Source organism: Nomascus leucogenys, chromosome 22a, assembly GCF_006542625.1.
Source record: "Nomascus leucogenys isolate Asia chromosome 22a, Asia_NLE_v1, whole genome shotgun sequence".
In the NCBI taxonomy this organism is placed as follows: domain Eukaryota; kingdom Metazoa; phylum Chordata; class Mammalia; order Primates; family Hylobatidae; genus Nomascus; species Nomascus leucogenys.
In genome coordinates, this window is record NC_044402.1 from 14,587,727 (window position 1) to 14,607,775 (window position 20,049).

At 48.3% G+C, this 20,049-nt stretch overlaps 1 protein-coding gene across 5 annotated transcripts in view; it reads right to left on the reverse strand.

The window, feature by feature from the left end:
- Positions 1 to 7,262: 7,262 nt before the first annotated feature.
- DGLUCY (D-glutamate cyclase) overlaps positions 7,263 to 20,049 on the reverse strand; it is a 157,911-nt gene continuing 145,124 nt past the window's right edge. For all 5 annotated transcript variants that reach the window (XM_030804015.1, XM_030804016.1, XM_030804013.1 and 2 more), the window contains 2 exons: positions 16,856 to 17,007; positions 7,263 to 7,931 (listed from right to left, as the gene is read on the reverse strand). In XM_030804015.1, the coding sequence (XP_030659875.1) occupies positions 7,782 to 7,931; positions 16,856 to 17,007 (302 nt within the window). In that variant the 3' untranslated portion in view covers positions 7,263 to 7,781. The remainder of the gene's footprint in view (positions 7,932 to 16,855; positions 17,008 to 20,049) is intronic.

The window sequence follows — 20,049 nt, forward strand, 5'->3', positions numbered from 1 at the left end:
CCAGCTCTTCAGTGTGGTGTTGCAAATTCGCTCTGTGGTTTAACTTGGCCAACTCCCTTTTGAGGACAGAGCCCAGTCATGTGGTTTGAAGAGTATCACCCACTCTGTCCTTGGCCACATGACCCCTTGTACCTGCTGGGTAGCTGCTCCCCACAGTGAGGGAGGGCTCCATCAGACCACCCCGTCCTCACTAGAGAAGGTACCCAAAGCAGAAGGGCCTGTTGCATTCATCTCTGTGGGGCTGCCCTTGGTGATGGGGCTTTGTTTGGAGAAGCCCACATTTGCTGACCCACCTCTTTAGGCTGGAGCATCTTCTCAACAGTGGCATATGCCATGTTTATCACTGAGGATTAACTGCATCATATTAAAATGTAAATTTGATCTTGGTCACTTAATCCCTCTCTGGGTCAGGCTCCTAGAGTCCTGGAGTGTTCCAGAAGAGTAGATCCTTCTTCTAAACAGATTAAGTAAGGACAATATTGGGGATTATGACTCCTTTCTCTCCTGAGAGGATGGGTGGAAGAAAAAGTCCATCTGGTTTGGAAGGTGACAGAAGCCATTGGGATTTACTTCTTATTCACCAGAGTTGTTTAGTCAGATGAGGGCTCATCTTCCTGTTTACACACAGGGCTCATCTTCCTGTTACACACACTGGTCTGTGGGTTGGCCAGACAAGAGTGGGAGAAATTTTCAGCACGAAATACATCCCCATCTGCTGCGTTCCTCTGGCTGGTCCAACCAAAAGAGAGCCAAACTCTGACCCTCTTGGCTCATTGCTTTTCTGAAAAAGCCACTTCTTGTAGCTGGTGATCCTGAAGCCTCCATCCCTGGAATTCATCTGGCAAGACAGTGGTCTCTGATACTATGATTTGAATGTCCCCTCCAAAACTCACGTAAAATTTCATTGCCATTGTAACTATGCAAAGAGGTGGGAGCTTTAAGAGGTATTAGGTCATGGGTTAATGCTGTTATGGTGGGAGAGAGTTTGTTATTGGGGGAGTTCAGCCCCCTTTTTTTCTCTCTTCAGAACTTGCTTGCCTTTCTGCTTTCTGCCAGGAGATGACCACTGCCAGATGCTGGCACCATGCTCTTGGACTTCACAGTCTCTAGAACCATAAGCCAAAGAAATGTCTGTTCTTTATAAATAACCTAGTCCATGGTATTCTCTTGTAGCCATAGAAAATGGACTAAGACAGATGGCATTAATCCTGAGGTTATAATGGTGCCCAGTGCTCTGGGGGAAATGTTGGGATTTCAATCCCATTTGCTTTAATTCAACAGCTTTCAGAAGAATACTGTTAAATTACACATTAGATATTAGTGCTGGCATATACCAGAGAGGTCATAATATTCAGTTCCCTCTCCATGAAGTCTCCCCTCTGCATTCCCCAAAAATGATAGTCCAGTCTGTCTACAAACACCACCAATGACAACTCACTACTACCCAAGACGACTAATTTCAGGGTTGGGCAGAAAACTTCATGCAAAGTCCAATGAGAGGCTGCTTTCTGGCAAGTCTTTCCCAAAGTGATGGCAGTGATTCAGGATCCTCCCATCACCAGAGTCCATCATCTTGGGATCTTCCCTTTTCACCCACATAGGTAAGGGGATGCAGCAAAAAGAGAATCACACAGGGGTTTTCGGACAAGTGTGGAAATGGCGGATATCCCTGCTACTTACATTCCATTGGTCAGATCCCAGTCATGTGGCCTCAACCTAACTGCAAGGGATGCTGGGAAAGGTAGTTTTCCTATGGATGCAAGAAAAAGAGGTAGAATTGGTGAGCATCTGGCCAGTCTCTGACAGGCAGCTCTTCAAGCCACCTCAACTTAACAGGTTTTTTGTTTTGTTTTGAGACAGAGCCTTGCTCTGTCACCCAGGCTGGAGTGCAGAGGCACAGTCTTGGCTCATTGCAACCTCTGCTTCTCAAGTTCAACCAATTCTCCTGCCTCAGCCTCCCAAGTAGCTGGGATTACAGGCGTGTGCCACCACAGCCAGCTAATTTTTGTATTTTTAGTAGAGAAGAGGGTTTCGCCATGTTGGCCAGGCTGGTCTCAAACTCCTGGCCTCAAGTGATCCAACTGCCTTGGCCTCCCCGGGATTACAGGCATAAGCCACCACATCCAGCCCTAAACTTAAGAAGTTTTAGGTGCCCACCCCTCTGTACCTTCATCTAAACAAAATCCACTTCTTCAAATGTGATGCCTGGAATGTGAAGCGAGACCAAGTCTGTCTGACCTGCCCCATGGAGAACAGGCCCATTTTCCTCTCTGTTTCTTTACTTCTGGTGAGAAATCTTATTGCTGACACACATTGAGTTTATGTGAATTGCTGGTAAGCCACATCCTCTCCACCCTGCCTAGAGGCAGTGGTTTTTTTAATCTAAGAGTTAGACCTCATTGTGCAGCCAGTGGAAGCCACATGGAGTGGGCAGGATGTAGCAGAATGCAGTGGGCTGGACCAAGTCGGGGCTGGTGGTCAGCAGAGCCCGTGCAATGAGGGGCAAGGAACAACCTCAGAGGAATGCCTTTCCCTGCTGAGTGATGGAGGGGCCAGAGGACCTCCAGGGGACTAAGGAGCCCTGACCTGCTTAGCTGGCTCACTTGTCTTTGATCCACCTCCTGCAGGGTCTGTGTGGCTCATTCTTCCCTCAAGGTGCCAAGGTCTCCAGCCTGCCCTTGTTATCCATGGAGCATCCTATGCACTGTTCACCAGGATTACCTCCCCTCAGTGTTCTTGGAAATGCCCAGCGATGCTCCTATGTCCCACAAATCCATTCTGGTTGGCACCAGGCCCGTATCTCACCTTAAGCCACCCCATCATTCCCTGCATGTCATCTCCTATCCCCCTGTAACCAGCTTCTCCAGACGGCAGCCACACTCACCATGGCCACCCCATGGATACGGTGCTTCCTCAAAGCACAGTCAAGGCTAGGACAAAAGAGCAAAGCTGAGCAAAACTTTACTAAAGGTATGAGCAGGAATCCTACAGTGGAATGGACAAGCATCAAAACTGGATCCTGGAACGCAGAGCTCCTGTGGTCCTTGGGCTGGGCCCTGCTAAGGGGTCTTCTCCCTTGCACCCGAGCCCCTGATGTGGGACCACAGGCCTGCCTCTCCCTGTAGCGGGGTCAGGGGTTTGGATGTGTCACTGAGTCTAGGACCCTTATTCTCAGCTTTCTCTGGGCTCAACCTGGTGTCAGCCTCTTCCCAAACAACTGAAATCCTCTCCCCATGAATTTCTGCCCACAGTAAAGATAACCCATTACATGGTTATGCCTCAGACTCCTCCATGCCAGAAGAGAATCCTGCTGTTACTACTGCAAAACCAAAGGCCCGTTTGTGTCTTCCCCCAAAACATGAGTCAGAAGCGTGCTGGCAGCTCTACCAGAGTGAGGGCTTCTCTCTTCTAGCCATCAAGATTGCAGAAACGTCGGGGTACACTCTCAATCAGAGGCCCTCACTACATGGAACTCTGCAGTCCCAAATCAGGGACAAAAATCCTAATTGGAGGACAGGTGGCCAGGGAGGCTGCAGAGCTGCGGTGGCTTAACTGAGCCGTGAGATGCCGCAGATCCCCATTTGGCTGAGTTCTCAGGATGTCAGAGGTGTCAGCCCTGCTGCCGCACCAGCACAAGCACAGCCCCTGCCGATGAGAACTCCCCTAGAATGACAAAGGGAGACCTGGAGAGCCCCAGCCCCAGCGACTTCTGCCCAGGGCTGCATCATGCCCCTGCATAGGGAGAACTGAAGTCAGTCCCAGAACCACTGTGCTATATCCTCATGCTTAACTGCTGTGTGTACAATGCAGGGTTCATTTCTACCCTCTGTGTTCTATTCTCACAACTGTTGCTCCTTAAAGAATGAAACTAGACCTGTTTAAGGAAATGAATGAAAACTAAGCAGGTTCAACAAGCATTTGGGGCCATGGTTGCGAAGCTGGACCCCCCTGATCCGGGTGAGTCAGCCGTCACTCAGCAGTGCAACCAGCACAGGATATTGTAAGAGTGTAATGGGACATGGTCAGTGACTCAGTTTCTAATGTTGTTGGGCACTGTGCAGTGGGAGCTTGTGAAAGAGATAAGGGCAAGTGACTGGAGTTGTTCAGGAGGACTCTGAGCCGCCTGAGCACTGGACGGGCCTGACCCACCGACAGGGTGAGGCTGCACTCCTATGCAAGAGGTTAAAGGGTCCGGGCTCTGGGGGTGCAGGGGAGCAGACAGACAGGAGGTGGAATAGTGTTAGGGGTGAGGTGAGGGGCAGCAATGGTGATAAATGTTAGGCTCTTCAAAGGACCTTTTGCCTTAGTAAAAAAAATGCCGTTGTTTTGCCTTAGTAAATAAAATGCTGTTCTTTTGCCTTAGTAAACAAAATGCTGTTTGGAAAAAAAAGCATTTCAAAGGTATAAATATTTTGGTGGTAGTAGGAGTAAATCTTCTGTAAAACCCAAGAACTTTGTAAATATATATTCCACATTTGTACATTTTACCATTTTCTTTTTTTCCTTTTTTGAGACAAGGTCTTGCTCTGTCACCCATACTGGAGTGCGGTGGTGTGATCACAGCTCACTGCAGCCTCAAACTCCCAGGCTCCAGTGATCCTCCCACCTTTGCCCCATGAGTAGCTGGGACTACCGGCACATACCACCATGCCTGGCAAATTTTAAAAACTTTTTTTGTAGAGATGGGATTTCACTATGTTGTCCAAGCTGGTCTCAAACTTCTGGGCTCAAGGGATCCTCCCGCCTTGGCCTCCCAAAGTGTTGAGATCACAGGTGTAAGCCACCATGCACGGCTGCTTGACTATGCCCTAATTATAATAGTACCCCCTCATCCGCACGGAATCCCAGTGGATAGTACTGAACTCGACTGCTGTCAGTTGGAACACATTTCTGTTCACGTCTTCCACCCATACATGTAATGCCTTTTCCATCTTAACTAATCACTTACCACACATTGTGGCCAGAACTTTTGCAGCTTGAGGTTTGACAACAAAACTAGCACATATTTCTTTTTCCTTCTCAATTCTTTTTTTTTTCTTTTTTGTTTTGAGACAGAGACTCACTCTGTCACCCAGGCTGGAGTGCAGTGGTGCAATCTCGGCTTACTGCAACCTCCATCTCCCAGTTTCAAGCGATTCTCTCACCTCAGTCTCCCAAGTGGCTGGATTATAGATGCCCACCACCACGCCCGGCTAATTTTTTCTATTTTTGGTAGAGATGCAGTTTTGCCATGTTGTCCAGGCCAGTCTCAAACTCCTGAGCTCAACTGATCTGCCCGCCTCAGCCTCCCGAAGTGCTGGGATTACAGGCATGAGCCACTGCACCCGGCCTTTTTTTTTTTTTTTTTTTTTTTTTTTAGACAGAGTCTTACTCTGTCACCCAGGCTGGAGTGCAGTGGCACGATCTTGGCTTAGTGCAACCTCCACCTCCGGGTTTCAAGTGATTCTCCCGCCTCAGTGTCCGGAGTAGCTAGGATTACAGATGCCCACCACCACACCCGGCTAATTTTTTCTATTTTTGGTAGAGACGGGGTTTTACCATGTTGCCCAGGGCAGTCTTAAACTCCTGAGCTCAAGTGATCTGCCCGCCTCGGCCTCCCAAAGTGCTGGGAATACTTATAGGCGTGAGCCACCATGCCCGGCCTCCTTCTCAATTTCATGGATAGAAAATTCATTCTTACCATAGACCTTAGTAGCCTCAATATATGAACTTGTTCTTTATTAAGTCAAGAACTTTCACCTTTTCGGGTAAATATATATACAGTATGCTTACCTAGTCCTCCATGCCCATGCAGCAATATGGAGAGAAAGGGAATTCCTAACTTCCGAGGGAACACCTATCAAACATCAGGAAGCCATTAGGAGATTATTATTGGCTGTACAGAAACCTAAAGAGGTGGCAGTCTTACACTGCCGGGGTCACCAGAAAGAAAAGGAAAGGGAAATAGAAAGGAACCGCCAAGTGGATATTGAAGCCAAAAGAGCCACAAGGCAGGACCCTCCATTAGAAATGCTTATAGAAATACCCTAGTATAGGGTAATCCCCTGCGGGAAACCAAGCCCCAGTACTCAGAAGAAGAAATAGAATGGGGAACCTCACAAGGACATAGTTTCCCCCCCTCAGGATGGCTAGCCACTGAAGAAGGAAAAATACTTATGCCTGCAGCTAACCAATGGAAATTACTTAAAACCCTTCACCATATCTTTCTCTTAGGCATTAATAGCACCCATCAGACGGCCAAATTATTATTTACTAGACCAGGCCTTTTCAAAACTATCAAGCAGATAGTCAAGGCCTGTGAAGTGTGCCAAAGAAATAATCCCCTGCACTGCAGGCCATACATTTCAATCCCTGTATCTCTAACCTCCTTGTTAAGTTTGTCTCTTCCAGAATCAAAGCTGTAAAACTACAAATCGTTCTTCAAATGGAGCCCCAGATGCAGTCCATGACTAAAATCTACCACAGACCCCTGGACCGGCCTGCTAGCCCATGCTCCGATGTTGATGACATCGAAGGCACCCCTCCCGAGGAAATCTCAACTGCACAATCCCTACTGCGCCCCAATTCAGCAGGAAGCAGTTAGAGTGGTCGTTGGCCAACCTCCCCAACAGCACTTGGGTTTTCCTGTTGAGAGGGGGGACTGAGAGACAGGACTAGCTGGATTTCCTAGACCAACTAAGAATTCCTAAGCCTAGCTGGGAAGGTGACCACGTCCACCTTTAAACACGGGGCTTGCAACTTAGCTCACACCCGACCAATCAGACAGCTCACTAAAATGCTAATTAGGCAAAAACAGGAGGTAAAGAAATAGCCAATCATCTGAGAGCACAGCAGGAGGGACAATGATCGGGATATAAACCCAGGCATTTGAGCCAGCAATGGCTACCCTCTTTGGGTCCCCTCCCTTTGTATGGGAGCTCTGTTTTCACTCTATTAAATCTTGCAACTGCAAAAACAAACAAACAAACAAACAAAACCTTTCACCTTTTCACTTAAAAGAAGCCCTTTATGGCCTCTCTTTGGCATATCCAAATTGCCAGCATCCCTGCTTTTGCACTTTAGGACATTACTAAGTCAAATAAGAGGGACTTGAATATAAGCACTGCAATACCATGACAAGTCGATCTGATCACCTGCTGAGTGAGTAGCAGGCGGGTGGTGTAGACAGCACGGGTACCCTGGACAAAGGGAGGATTCATGTCCCAGGTAGGATGGAGCAGGATGGTGTGAGATTTCATCACAATGTTCAGAACAGTACACAATTTAAAACTTAGGAGTTGTTTATTTCTGAAATTTTTCACTTAGTATTTTCGGTCTGCACTTGGCCATGAGGAACTGAAACCATGAGTAACAGAAACCACGGATGAGGGAGGATGACTGGAGTCTGGAGTATCCTATCCTATATGGCCTGGGAATGTTTGTTCTCATGCTCTGCCTGGCAGTTAATTGTTCACAAGTGTCCTGATAAGTAACTGTCGAGATTCTCACAGGAGACCACGTGGGTTGCCTGAAGAAGCCAGTGTGAAGGAGGGTTGAAATCAATGCCTTTAGAGTCTTAGGAATAACAGTTAAAAAGCCCCAGAGAAATGTTGTCCTTTGTCCACGGCACCTGCACTAACCCCTCCCAGAAAGTGGGCATGCAGTTTCCCAGGCCAGGCGAGTGTTCGTTACTCACCGAAGACCAGTGTTTACTAGCAGGATTGTCACCACAAACAGCTGTATTGTCCCCAGATGCAGACCTGCCCATTGGTAGGGACTCTGCTCACACGGAACATGGATGGTTACACCTGCGCTGTGGTGATGTCCACCAGTTTCTGGATCATCTCGGCGTGGGTGTTGTGGAAGGGCAGCCCATCCACCTCCATGCCCATGATGCCCGAGACGCCACTCCGGACTTTGTGCTGCACCAAGATGCCCAGCATTTTTTCTTCCTGGAAAAAAATGGGGCAGAAGTAGAAGGAGTGAAGGGGGAGGAAAAAGAAATTTCTTTTATACACATTTATAAGTGAGAAGGATCCTTTGCCTTGACATACTTGCTTTTTAAAAAAGTAAAATTTTGGTTTAAAATACTAATACCATTGGAAAAGTCATGAAAAATAACAGTGTCCTCCATCACAGCTCATTGGCCCCCAAATCTACTCCCCAGAAACAATCACAGGAGTAGTTTGGGCTGCTTCTCTTGGTAGTTACTGTTATGTAACTAAATAATATGCTTCAATGGAAACATAGTTTCTTAGTTTGATTGTCCGTTTTTAGAGATGGGGTCTTGCTATGTTGCCCAGACTGGTATTGAACTCCTGGCCTCAAGTGATTCTTCTGTCTCAACCTCCTGACTAGCTGGGACTATAGGTGCACATCACTGTGCCTGGCCAGCCTGCATTTCCTTAATGAACACTGAAGATTCACTCCTCATGCAGGTGCAGTGCAGGCTACTTCCTGCCAATCAGTTCCTCCCAGCCCTGGATTATCTGCCAATAGTCTTTGTGCCAAAGGCCCCCATTTCTCCTGAGACCTCTGTTAGCCTAATGTGGGGCATGTGCCAAATCCTGCTGCTGTTGCCTTCTAGAAATGACCAGGGTGACTGTGGGAGTGGGAGCATCTAGGTATAGCGGAGCCACAGAGAATACAAGCCCCCATCCTGAAGCCGCAGCCCAGGGCCTAGCAGGCAGAGTGGTTTGGGGATCAGATAGATCCGACTTGAGTCTTTCCTGGTGGGAATTTTAACTGTTCTGTGCCTCAGTGTGCTTATCTGTAAAATGGGGAGGGTGATGATAAAAGTACTCATCATGCCTCTTTTAGAGGGTTGTTCTGAGGATTAAGTACAAGCAAAGCACTTAGCAGGGTCCTTGGCACACAACAGGTGTTCACAAAATGAGGTTGATTTTATTGGCAGGGCTAGGTCTTCTGGCCTTTAGCCTAGAGCTTTCTCCCTTTGCTCTCCTGCTGGTTAAAAAAAAAAAAAAGTGGTTTGATCCTCCTCCATCCCCGCTCCTTCCAAAAATAAAATCCCAAAGAACCACTTGCCTAAGCCACTAATGTGTCTGTCCCTAGTGAACAGCTCAGGTTCCCCTAAGGACAGTGAGTCTTAAGTGAAGGCATAAAGCAACTCAAACACATCCTTCCCTCTTTTTCTTCTTCCTCCTCCTCCTCTTCCTTCTCCCTGTCTTCTTCCTCCTCCACAAACAAAGGCAGGAGGTGAGAGGAGGGGACCTAAGGAATCTAGAATAGGACATTAGGGCAGCTATAAGAAGGCTCTCTCCCTGCTCAGGCATTTGCTCATTCACCCTACCATTGATCAAAGGTTTATTGAACACCTGCTATGTATGTGTCAGGCCCTGAACCAGGGATACAGTGGTGAATGTGACATGGTTCCTGAACCCCATGGGGTTCACAGTCTAGATGAGTAATCAGGTAGTCATAGTACAGGATGTCACAGCACAGAGCAGGGGCACCCAACCCAGCTTATTGGCATGGCTCAGGGAACATTTTCTGGAGGAGGGGTGTTATGGACTCAATATGTACCCTCAAATTTTGTATGTTGAACCTAATCCTCAATTGTTGGAATTTGAAAGTGGGGTCTTTGGGAGGTAATAAGATAGAGATGAGGTCATGAGAGTGAGGCCTCATGATGTGATAAGTGCTCTTATAAGAAAAAGAAACCAGAGCTCTCGCTCTCTCCACCATAGGTGGACTCAGCAAGAAGACGGCCATCTGTAAGCCAGGAAGAGAGTCCCCACCAGTGAATCAAAACTACTGGCACCTTGATGTTGGACTTCCCAACCTCTAGAACTGTGATAACTAAATTTCTATTGTTCAAGCCACCTAGTCTATAGTTTTTTTTTTTTTAAATAGCAGCTTGAGCTACGACAAGGGGCAACTAGGATCAGAGATGATGAAAGAATAAAAATGAGCCAGCTGAGAGCCCTGGAGGGTCACTCACTGGTAACTTTTTCTAAATAATAGAGAAAGCACTGGCAAATGTTAACTGCAAACTGTCTCTTCACAGCTGGCCTGAGAGCCTGCATTTGTGTTCTGCCCTGGGGGCCAAGAAGGATTTTCCTCTGTGGGAGGCAGGCCCTAAATCATTTCCACTTTCACATGTGTCCTTTGTCCAACAGCTCCTTCTCAGGAGCTACCCACCCAGAATGGCATTTCCCGCCCTTTGTTTGGGCTTCTTCCTCTCGCTTCTCTTCTCCACTGGTCATATCCTCTCTTTATGGGGGAATGTTTCTGGGACTCCTGGGGCCATTTCCTCATAGCACAGTGTTTCCCTCACCATTCTCATCCTTCTGGGCCCCAGGAAGGGCTGTGGGTTCCTCAGGGTGCACGCGATCAGCCAACAGGTTTGCAGCTGACTGGAACCCAGCCTCCAAGAGACACAGGGACCAGCTGGGCCAACAGCTATTCCCTGCAAATTTCCAAGAATCACGGAATGACCATGCCATCTTCTAAGAGGCAGAGGTGGTAACAGTGGTGGAGGAGAATCACCAGGGAGCAGCTGGAGGGCAGGGCGCCTGAAGGCCACTGCACCAGTCCAGGCTGAGACAACAGGGCAGGAGTCTTAATCTTGGTGGTGGTTGCAAGGGTGTATACTTATGTAAAAATTCATCCAACTGTACACTTAAGGTGTACACATTTTATTGTATGTTAATTATACTTTAACAAAAATAAGTTATAAAGAATAGTAGGGTGAATGAAAGTGCTGAAAGAGAATGGGAGCCCAGAATGAGGCCCCAGGCTCTTCCTGCCTCTCTGCATCACCCATCCATCAAAGCATTCATCCTTCCATCTGCTCACCCATCTATCCATCCATCCATGCATGCATCCATCTATGCATCCATCTATTATCCATCCATCCCTCCATCCACCCACCTACCCAAACATCTATCCATCATCCATCCATTCATGCATCCATCCATCTATTATCCATGCATCCCTCCATCCACCCATACATCCATCATCCATCCATCCATGCATCCATCCATTATCTATCAATCCCTCCCTCCATCCATCCATCCATCCATCCATCCATCCATGCATCCATCACCTCTCCATCCAACATTTCCTGAGTGCCTTCCCTGGGCCAGGCTCTGAAGTAGGGACAAATAAGTCATCATTTGTTCCTCCAAGAGCTCTCACTCTTTAGCCCCTCACTCCCTACCTACCACTGGGCATGTGAATAACAGGGTCCTCTTCTGTTTCCCCAACCCACCTGGCTGCTATGCCCTGGGCTGATGGAATATTGCACATCCATGCTCACCATGGGTGCTCAGTACCTGCCCTGGAGCAGAGATGGAGCACAGAGGGGCTGGGAGCCTGGCCAGAGCCCTCAGGCAGCTCCCTCCAGCCTCTACTTCAAGGCAGTGATGCAAAACAGGCCCAGCTGCTGTGTTCCTCTTCCCCAAGTACTGGGTTGAGGTGGGGGAAGTCCAGGAAATCTTTCCTGGTGTTTGTTTATACCACGAGCCCCACGTCTCCTTAGCCTCTTTCCTGCCCAGGCATCAGCTTCCTGCCATTGGCTCGCCCCTCCCAGGGAGTGCCTCTTCTTTGTGATCTCTTGTAAAGGGCTGGCATGAAATGGGCCGGGATGTGAGGCAAGGCACTCCCTTGGCCCTGGGCTCTGGCACAGGCAATGACGAGGCAGGCAGGAACGTGGTGCTGAGGCTTCCCGTGGAGCAAGATGGGGCTGGTATAATCATGGTCTCATCTTGCAATAGGCAGGGGAGAGCTGGCTGCCTGGACCAGGCTGGGGAGTGTGGCAGTGGGAGAAATGGCTCCATCTGCCTCCCGGCCACACGGGGAAAGACAGACAGTCCCACATGACACCACATGGCATCTGGAGGCCCCAACTCTGTCTTGGCCTTCATCTCCTTCTGCTCTGGCTGTGGGAGCTCTCCTTGGCATAGGCCACCTGCTGCCACCATCAAGCCTGGCTCAGGGACACCCTGACACCTGCCCCAGCCTGACTGAAAGTAAAGAAAGGACCTTGTCATGCTAAGAAGGATGATGATGATGATGATGATGATGGTTGGCATTCATTGAACACTTGCTATTAATCCACGCCAGACACTATGCCAGGTGCTTTACACAAAGGGACTCATTTCATCTTCCAATCACCCAAAAAGTAGATCTGTTATGACCCTACTCGAGGGAACTGAGGAATGCTGAGGTTGGAGACTTGCTCAAGGCTGAAGTGGGTGGAGCCAGGACTTGAACCAGGCAGCCGGCCAGGGCCTGTGACCTTCCTAACCACCCACTTCACTAACCCAAGGCAGGCCGGACGTTTTCACAAAGGACTTGGTCCTAGGAAACAGAGAAGTCCACAAACTACAGAATTACAGAGAAGAGAGTGGCCCTAACCCAGACCAGCATCCAGGCAGAGCCGGCCTGGCTGGCTGCTGTCTGAGGCCTCCATCAGGCTGAGGGGAAGATGGCCCCATGAGGGGGCTTCCTGAGGCTTCATCCTTGGAGGCCTTCAGTCCCTCCCAGGGACCCACCCCCTGCCCAGAGCTCTGTCACCCTGCCGAACTGCAGCACCTTGGCCCCCAAGCTGAGAAAGACCAAGTTCTCCAGCGCCTTAGCTCCAAGCCCTCCTTATCAGACCTTGCAGGTACCCCTGTAAAATGTCATCAACTGGCTCTTGGCCCTCGATGACGTCTGAGGAATGCTTGCCCTCAAGTACAACCCAAAGGCCTCTCCCTCACTTTAAGGTGCCCCTGGGCCAAGGGCCAGAGTGGGCAGGGTGTGCCCGGGTAGTGGTGTCCACCTTACCTGGCCTCCTTGGCATAGTGCCCACTTCTACCACACTCATAGTGAGATCCTTAAGAACCCCTGTCCCCAAATGCAACTCACTGAGCAGAGCTGTGGGACATTTCTCTGCCCCAACCAATCAAGCTTTGCCACTAGCTCAGGCCACAGCTCTGCCCAGCATCTCTGGATGACTCAAGGACCTCCATGTAGTGACCCGCAGAACTCTAGTGTGACGATTCTAGTTATTTCCTCTGCACACTGTACAGTTTCATGTCCCTGTACCTTTGCTTATGTGGGTTCTGCGGCCTAGAAGGCCTTTTCCACCCTTCCTTACCTGGCTACTTATATCCTACTCACTCCTCAAGACAGCTCAGTGCCAGTGCTACCTCCTCCAGACAGCCTTCGCTGAACTCACTGAGCTAAGCACTGTTTTCTGTGCTCCCACAGAAGCTTTTTTAAATTTTTTTTTTTTTTTTTTGAGACACAGTCTCACTCTGTCACCCAGGCTGGAGTGCAGTGGCATCATCATGGCTCACTGCAAACTCCGCCTCCCGAGTTCAAGTGATTCTCATGTTTCAGCCTCTCGAATAGCTGGGACTACAGGCGCCCGCCACCACGCCTGGCTAATTTTTGTATTTTCAGTAGAGATGGGGTTTCACCATATTGGCCAGGCTGGTCTCGAACTCCTGGCCTCAAGTGATCTGCCCGCCTCAGCCTCCCAAAGTTCTGGGAATACAGGTGAGAGCCACCACGCCCGGCCTCCCACCAAAGCTTACTGTGCACATTCCATCTTGGCTCCTGAAATTGTCTGTCATGTGTAGTCTCCCCAGTGGACCCTGAGTCCCCCATCCAGGGACACTCCTCATTGTCCCCTAGAGCAAGCCTGGGCCTAGCCCAAGGGAGGGGCTCGACAAACATGTGTTTGTACTTTTGCTTTTAAAAAATCCCCATTTTAGGCCAGGCGCGGTGGCTCACGCCTGTATACCCAGCACTTTGGGAGGCTGAGGCAGGCGGATCACTTGAAGTCAGGAGTTCAAGACCAGCCTGGCCAACATGGTGAAACCCTGTCACCACTAAAAATGCAAAAATTAGCCAGGTGTGGTGGTGCGCACCTGTAATCCCAGCTACTTGGGAGGCTGAAGCAGGAGAATCGTTCAAACCTGGGAGGCAGAGGTTGCAGTGAGCCAAGATTGCTCCACTGCACTCCAGCCTGGGCAACAGAGTGAAACTCCATCTCAAAAAAAAAAAAAAAATCCCCATTTTATGTTCTTTATAAGAGTGGTACATTATTAATTGATTTATGAAGGACTGGGTAGAAATGCAGAAGGAAAAGTTTCCATCTGTGTGTTGGGCTGGGTGGATTTGTTTGGCTGGGTTCGTTCTTTTGTGTCTGAGTGAATCAGGAATCATGTGTGAAGCAGCCCTTGCGTGTTTCTTTCCAGTTCAGATCCAGGAAGTATAAAGCAAGCACAAAAGGCCCTCTGCGCCCCTCTAGGGCAGACCATTTCCCTCTGAAAATGTCACCACAGCTGCTTGAGCTCCCCCTCCCCCATCCCTCTTCCCTGGCACTACCAGGAACTGGGACACTTCTCAGTGGTATTGGGAAAAGCCCAGAGAATGGAGTCACAGAGACCTAGACTCGGATCCCAGCTCTGCCTCTCAGCTGGGTGGCCTCAGGCAAGCCACCAGTTTCTCAGAGCCCCAGCTCCCTCATCTGTAAAATGGGAATGACACCACCAATCCAGGCAGGTGCTGGAGAGAAACAGAGGCCAGGGGCAGGAAGGAGAAAGACACAGAGAAACAGAGAGGGAGAGACAGACAGAAGGAAAAAAGGGAAGAGACAGGATGCAAGACAACAGAAAAGAAAGACAGAAAAGAGGCCGGGCGTGGTGGCTCATGCCTGGAATCCCAGCACTTTGGGAGGCTGAGGCAGGTGGATCACCTGAGGTCAGGAGTTCAAGACCAGCCTCGCCAACTTGGTGAAATTCTATCTCTACTAAAAATACAAAAAAAATTAGCTGGGCATGGTGGCAGGCACCTGTAATCCCAGCTACTCGAGAGGCTAAGGCAGGAGAGTTGCTTGAACTTGGGGGGTGGAGGCTGCACTGAGCCGAGATCGTGTCACTGTACTCCAGCCTGGGTAACAAGAGCGAAACTCTGTCTCAAAAAAAAAAAAAAAAAGAAAAAGAAAAAAGGCAGCAATGCAGACGTCTGGTTGCAGACGTTGGGAGGCTATCGGGCCTGCCCACTGGCAGGGGACTTGTAGCAACCGCTCACCCAATCTCGGGCTCTTCTGCAGGCTCAATGATCCGGAACCTCCTGCCTCTTGGATTTGCCTTCCCATCTCCCCAGACCTTCCACGCCCTCTTCCACAACCTTCGACACCCACCTCTAATCCCTCAGGCTGCTCACAGATGAAGTCACATCTGACCCAGGATTCAGATGTAAAGTCAGAGCTTTGGCCCTGTTTTCCCAAGGTCCAAATTACCTGGGAAGATTCCCCAGGTAGGTGTCCCGTTAAGGACTGAGGCATTGTGAATGTCCCACAAGTGTGGTCCACCAGGTTCTCCTCCAGGAGGGGCAGGTCCCATCTCCTTAAGGAGCCCCAGAGGAGGCGGGTGAGAGCCTGGAATTGGTGTTGGGGGCGGAGCTTGCTCTAAGAGGGCCATGGAAATTGAGGCCCAAGGAAGGAAGGGCCAGTCCCGCCGCCATCTCGCTGCTCAGGCTTGGGCGCCTGGGCGCTGGCCACCTCTCTTTTGCATTTTCCCCATATGCATGTGTGAGTTCACATAAGTTAGACGGGCACACGTTGATGCCCTTCCTCTTCACTGGGCTACAGAACGTACCTAGAACTGCAAACAATACTTCAGAGCATAGGCTCTGCAGTCAGAGGAGCTCAGACAAAAGCCACCTGCTGCTGCCTCTCAGGGAGAGTCCTCAGGGAGAAAGTCGCAGTGTCCTTGGGTCCAGCTAATATGATCTGTCCCTTCCCAGGGATTCTTTTTTTTTTTTTTTTTGAGACAGGGTCTCCCTCTGTCTCCAAGGCTGGAGTGCAGTGAAGTGAACATAGTTCACTGCAGCCTTGGATTCCTGGGCTCAAGTGATCCTCCCACTTCAGCCTCCCAGGTAGCTGGGACCACAGGTGCATGCCACCAGGCCCAGCTAATTTTTAAATTTTTTTTCTAGAGACGAGGTCTCGTCATGTTGTTCAGGCTGGTCTCGAACTCCTGGGCTCAGGTGATCCTCCTGCCTTGGCCTCCCAAAGTGCTGAGATTACAGGCATGAGTCACCACACCCAGCTGGACCGGGGATTCTTAATGGCCCCAGACTACTTGAAGAATCTGATGAAACCACAGAGTCTTGCCCAGAAAAACACATATACAGGAACAATTGTGCAAACAGCTTCAGGGACTCATGGACCTCCTCCTTGTGGGCCCTGGGGTCTGAAGCCCTCTTCTACTTTTGTCTCACCCACTACCTCCTGCTCTCCACCTCAAGAGCTGTCTCCCCAAAACCATCACTAAGCCTGTCTTCATCTCCCAAGCCCCTGCTCCCCACATTCCTCCCGCTGGGATTCCCCTCCTTCTACCTGGTTTATTCCTCGCAGTCTCCAGCCCACAGGATTCTCTTCCCACCTTGTCTGTCCCGCTTAGCACTTTCCTTAGTATGGCTGATTGACTCACTATGGAGGTTTTAGTGGCCTCGCTGGGTGGTGAATTCCTTGGAGGGGGCTGACAGGACACCTACCCACCACTACCAGTATGAAGTACCCACCATGGGTGAGGCATTCGGTTTCTCCAACAACAATGCTGACTGCCCCCATTTTACAGATGAAGAAAATGAGGCTCAGAGAAACTAAGCAACTCACCCAAAGTCAAACTAGAAGGAAAATGGTCACTTGGATCAGGCCTGCCACACGATTCAGGACCGCGAGTAGCTTAAAGGGCACACAATCCAGGAGACCTTTGCTTCAAGGCTGGCTCTGCCTCTGGCTTTTGAGGGGCAGCAGGGTGCCAGCCCTCGGCTTATGGCTTGGGACCTCAGGCCTGCTGCTCATCCAGGGTAGAAGCTGCTTCCAGGCGAGCGGCTGGCTGGGGTTTGTTACCTTAATGACCGATGGAAGGGCCTGAGTCCAGGCCTGATCTCCAGGCGCCCTGGAGGGTCCCACTGCTTTCCTCAGGTACTGACTGTGGACGGCACATGAGTACAGGATATAGAGCGCGCAGGCCAGGGCATAGCCTCCCCAGTTAGAAACACCTAGAACAGCAAAACAAGATTCCATCATGGAATTGGAAAAGTCATGTGTCTGTCAGCCTGCCTCTAGGAAGCAGAACTATCTGCAGGACTGGTCCACAGTCCCGTAGCACAAGCTCCTGGAGTCCTTACAACAAGCTTGTGAGGTGTAAGTACTATTATTATCGCCATTTGAAAACTGGGAAATAGACAGAGATGCCACTAAGCCCAGCTAATATTTTAAAATTTTTTTGTAGAGACAAGTTCTTGTTACATTGCCCAGGCTGGTCTCAAACTCCTAGCGTCAAACGGTCCTCCTACCTTGGTCTCCCAAAGTGTTAGGGTTATAGGTACGAGCCACTGCACCCAGCCTTCTCCTTCTCTTAACATTGTCGTTTGCAGGGCAGAAGTTTGAAACTTTAGTGAAGTCCAGCTTATCAACTGTTTCTTTCATGGATAATGCCTTTGGTGTTGTTATCTAAAAAGTCATAAACAGCCAGATGTGGTGGCTCACGCCTGTAATCCCAGCACTTTCGGAGGCCGAGGCAGGTGGATCACTCAAGGTCAGGAGTTCGAGACCAGTGTGGCCAACATGGTGAAACCCCGTCTCTACTAAAAAAATACAAAAATTAGCCAGGCATGTTGACGCATGCCTGTAATCCCAGCTACTCGGGAGGCTGAGGCAGGAGAATCACTTGAACCCAGGAGACGGAGGTTGCAGTGAGCTGAGTTCATGCCACTGCACTCCAGCCTGGGAGACAAAGCAAGACACAGTCTCAATCAATCAATCAATGAAATTAAAATAAAAAGAAGTCATAATCATACTCATGCTCATCCAAATTTTCTCCTATGTTACCTTATAGGAGTTTTATAGTTTTGTGTTTTATGTTTAAGTCCATAATCCATTTTGAGTTTACTATTGTGAAGGATGTAAGGTCTATATGTCTAGATGGATTTTTTCTCATGTGGATGCCCAGTAGTTCCAGTTCCAGCACCATTTGTTGAAAAGACTACCTTTGCTTCATTGCATTGCCTTTGCTCCTTTGTCAAACATTGTGTGGCCCTATTTGGGTGGGTCTACTTCTGGGCTGTCTATTCTGTTCCACTGATCTATTTATCTATTCTTTCACCAATACCACACTGCCTTGATTACTGTAGCTTTATTAAGTCTTAAAGTCAGGTAGTGTCAGTCCTCTGATCTTGTTCTTCTTTTTCAATATTCAGTTTGTTATTCTGTATCTTTTGCCTCTTCATATAAACTTTAGAATCAGGTTGTTGATACCCACAAAATAACTTACTGGGATTTTGACTGGGACTATATCAAATTTATCGATCAAGTTGGGAGAACTGACATCTTGACAATATCGAGTCTTCTTATCCATGAACATGGAATATCTCTCCATTGATATAGTTCTTTTTTGATACCTTTCATCAATGTTTTGTATTTTTCTTCATATTTTTAGATTTATTCCTAATTATTTCATTTTGGGGGATTAATGTAAATGGTAATGTGTTTTTAATTTTAAATTCCACTTGTTCATTGCTGACATATACAATTAAAGTATTTAACTTTGTATCTTGCAACCATGCTATAATAACTTATTAGTTCTGGGAGATTTTGTTGATTCTTTTGAATTTTCTACACAGACAATCATACCATCTGCAAGCAAAGACAATTTTATTTATTCCTTCCCAATCTGTTTACATTATATTTCTTTTTCTTGTCTTATTGCATTAGGTAGCACTTCCAATACAATGTTGAAAATAGTGGTAAGAGGGAACATCATTGCCTTTTTCCTAATCTTAGTGGAAAAACTAGTTTCTCACCATTAATTATGATGTTAGCTGTAGGTTTTTTGTAGCTGTTCTTTATCGAGTTGAGGAAGTTCCCCTCTATTTCTAGTTTGCTGAAAGTTTTTATCATGAATGGGTGTTGCTTTTGCCAAATGCTTTTTCTGTATCTATTGACATGAACATGTGATTTTTCTTCCTTAGCCTATTGACGTAATGGATTACATTACTTGATTTTTATTTTTCAATTAAAAATTTATTTTATTTTTATTTTTGAGAGACAGAGTCTCACTCTGTTGCCAAGACTGGAGTGCAGTGGTACAACCACAGCAGACTGCAGCCTCCAACTCCTAAACTCAAGCAATCCTCCTGCCTCAGCCTCCTGAGAGGCTAGGACTACAAGTGCACACCACCATGCTCAGCTAATTTTTTGCTTTTTTTGTAGAGATATGGTCTTGCTATGTTGCCCAGGCTGATCTGCCCATTTCTGATACAGGGGTGTTGAAGTCTCCAACTGTAATAGTGAATTTGTCTATTTTTCCTTGCAGTTTTATCAGTTATGCTCCCCCCCATCAACTTTTTTTGGGGCAATCTTGGCTCACTGCAACCTCTGCCTCCTCGACTCAAGTGATCCTCCCACCTCACCCTCCTGAACAGCTGGGACTACAGGCATGTGCCTGTAGAGATGGGGTTTTTGTAGAGATGGGGTTTCACCATGTTGTCCAGGCTGGTCTTGAACTTCTAGGCTGAAGCAATCCACCTGCCTCAGCCTCTCAATGTGCTGGGATTACAGGCGTGCACCATTGTGCCTGGTGTGTTATGTCTTCTTTGAATATTGGCCCCTTTATCATTATGTAATCCCCCTCTTTATCCTGATAACTTTCCCTGTTCTGAAGTCTGCTATGTCTGAAATTAATGTAGCTACTTCTGCTTTCTTTTTATTAGTGTTAACATAGCATATCTTTCTCTATCTCTTTATTGCTAATCTGTTTAAATGTAAAGACACATATAGTGTCTTTATAGTTAAAGTGAATTTCTTGCAGACAATATATAGTTCAATCTTGGTTTGTTTTTTGTTTTGTTTTGTTTTTTGAGATGGAGTCTCACTCTGTCACCCAGGCTGGAGTGCAGTGGCGCGATCTTGGCTCACTACAACCTCCGCCTCCCAGGTTAAAGTGATTCTCCTGCCTCAGCCTGCCGAGTAGCTGGGACTACAGGTGCCCACCACCACGCCCAGCTAATTTTTTGATTTTTAGTAGAGACGGGGTTTCACTG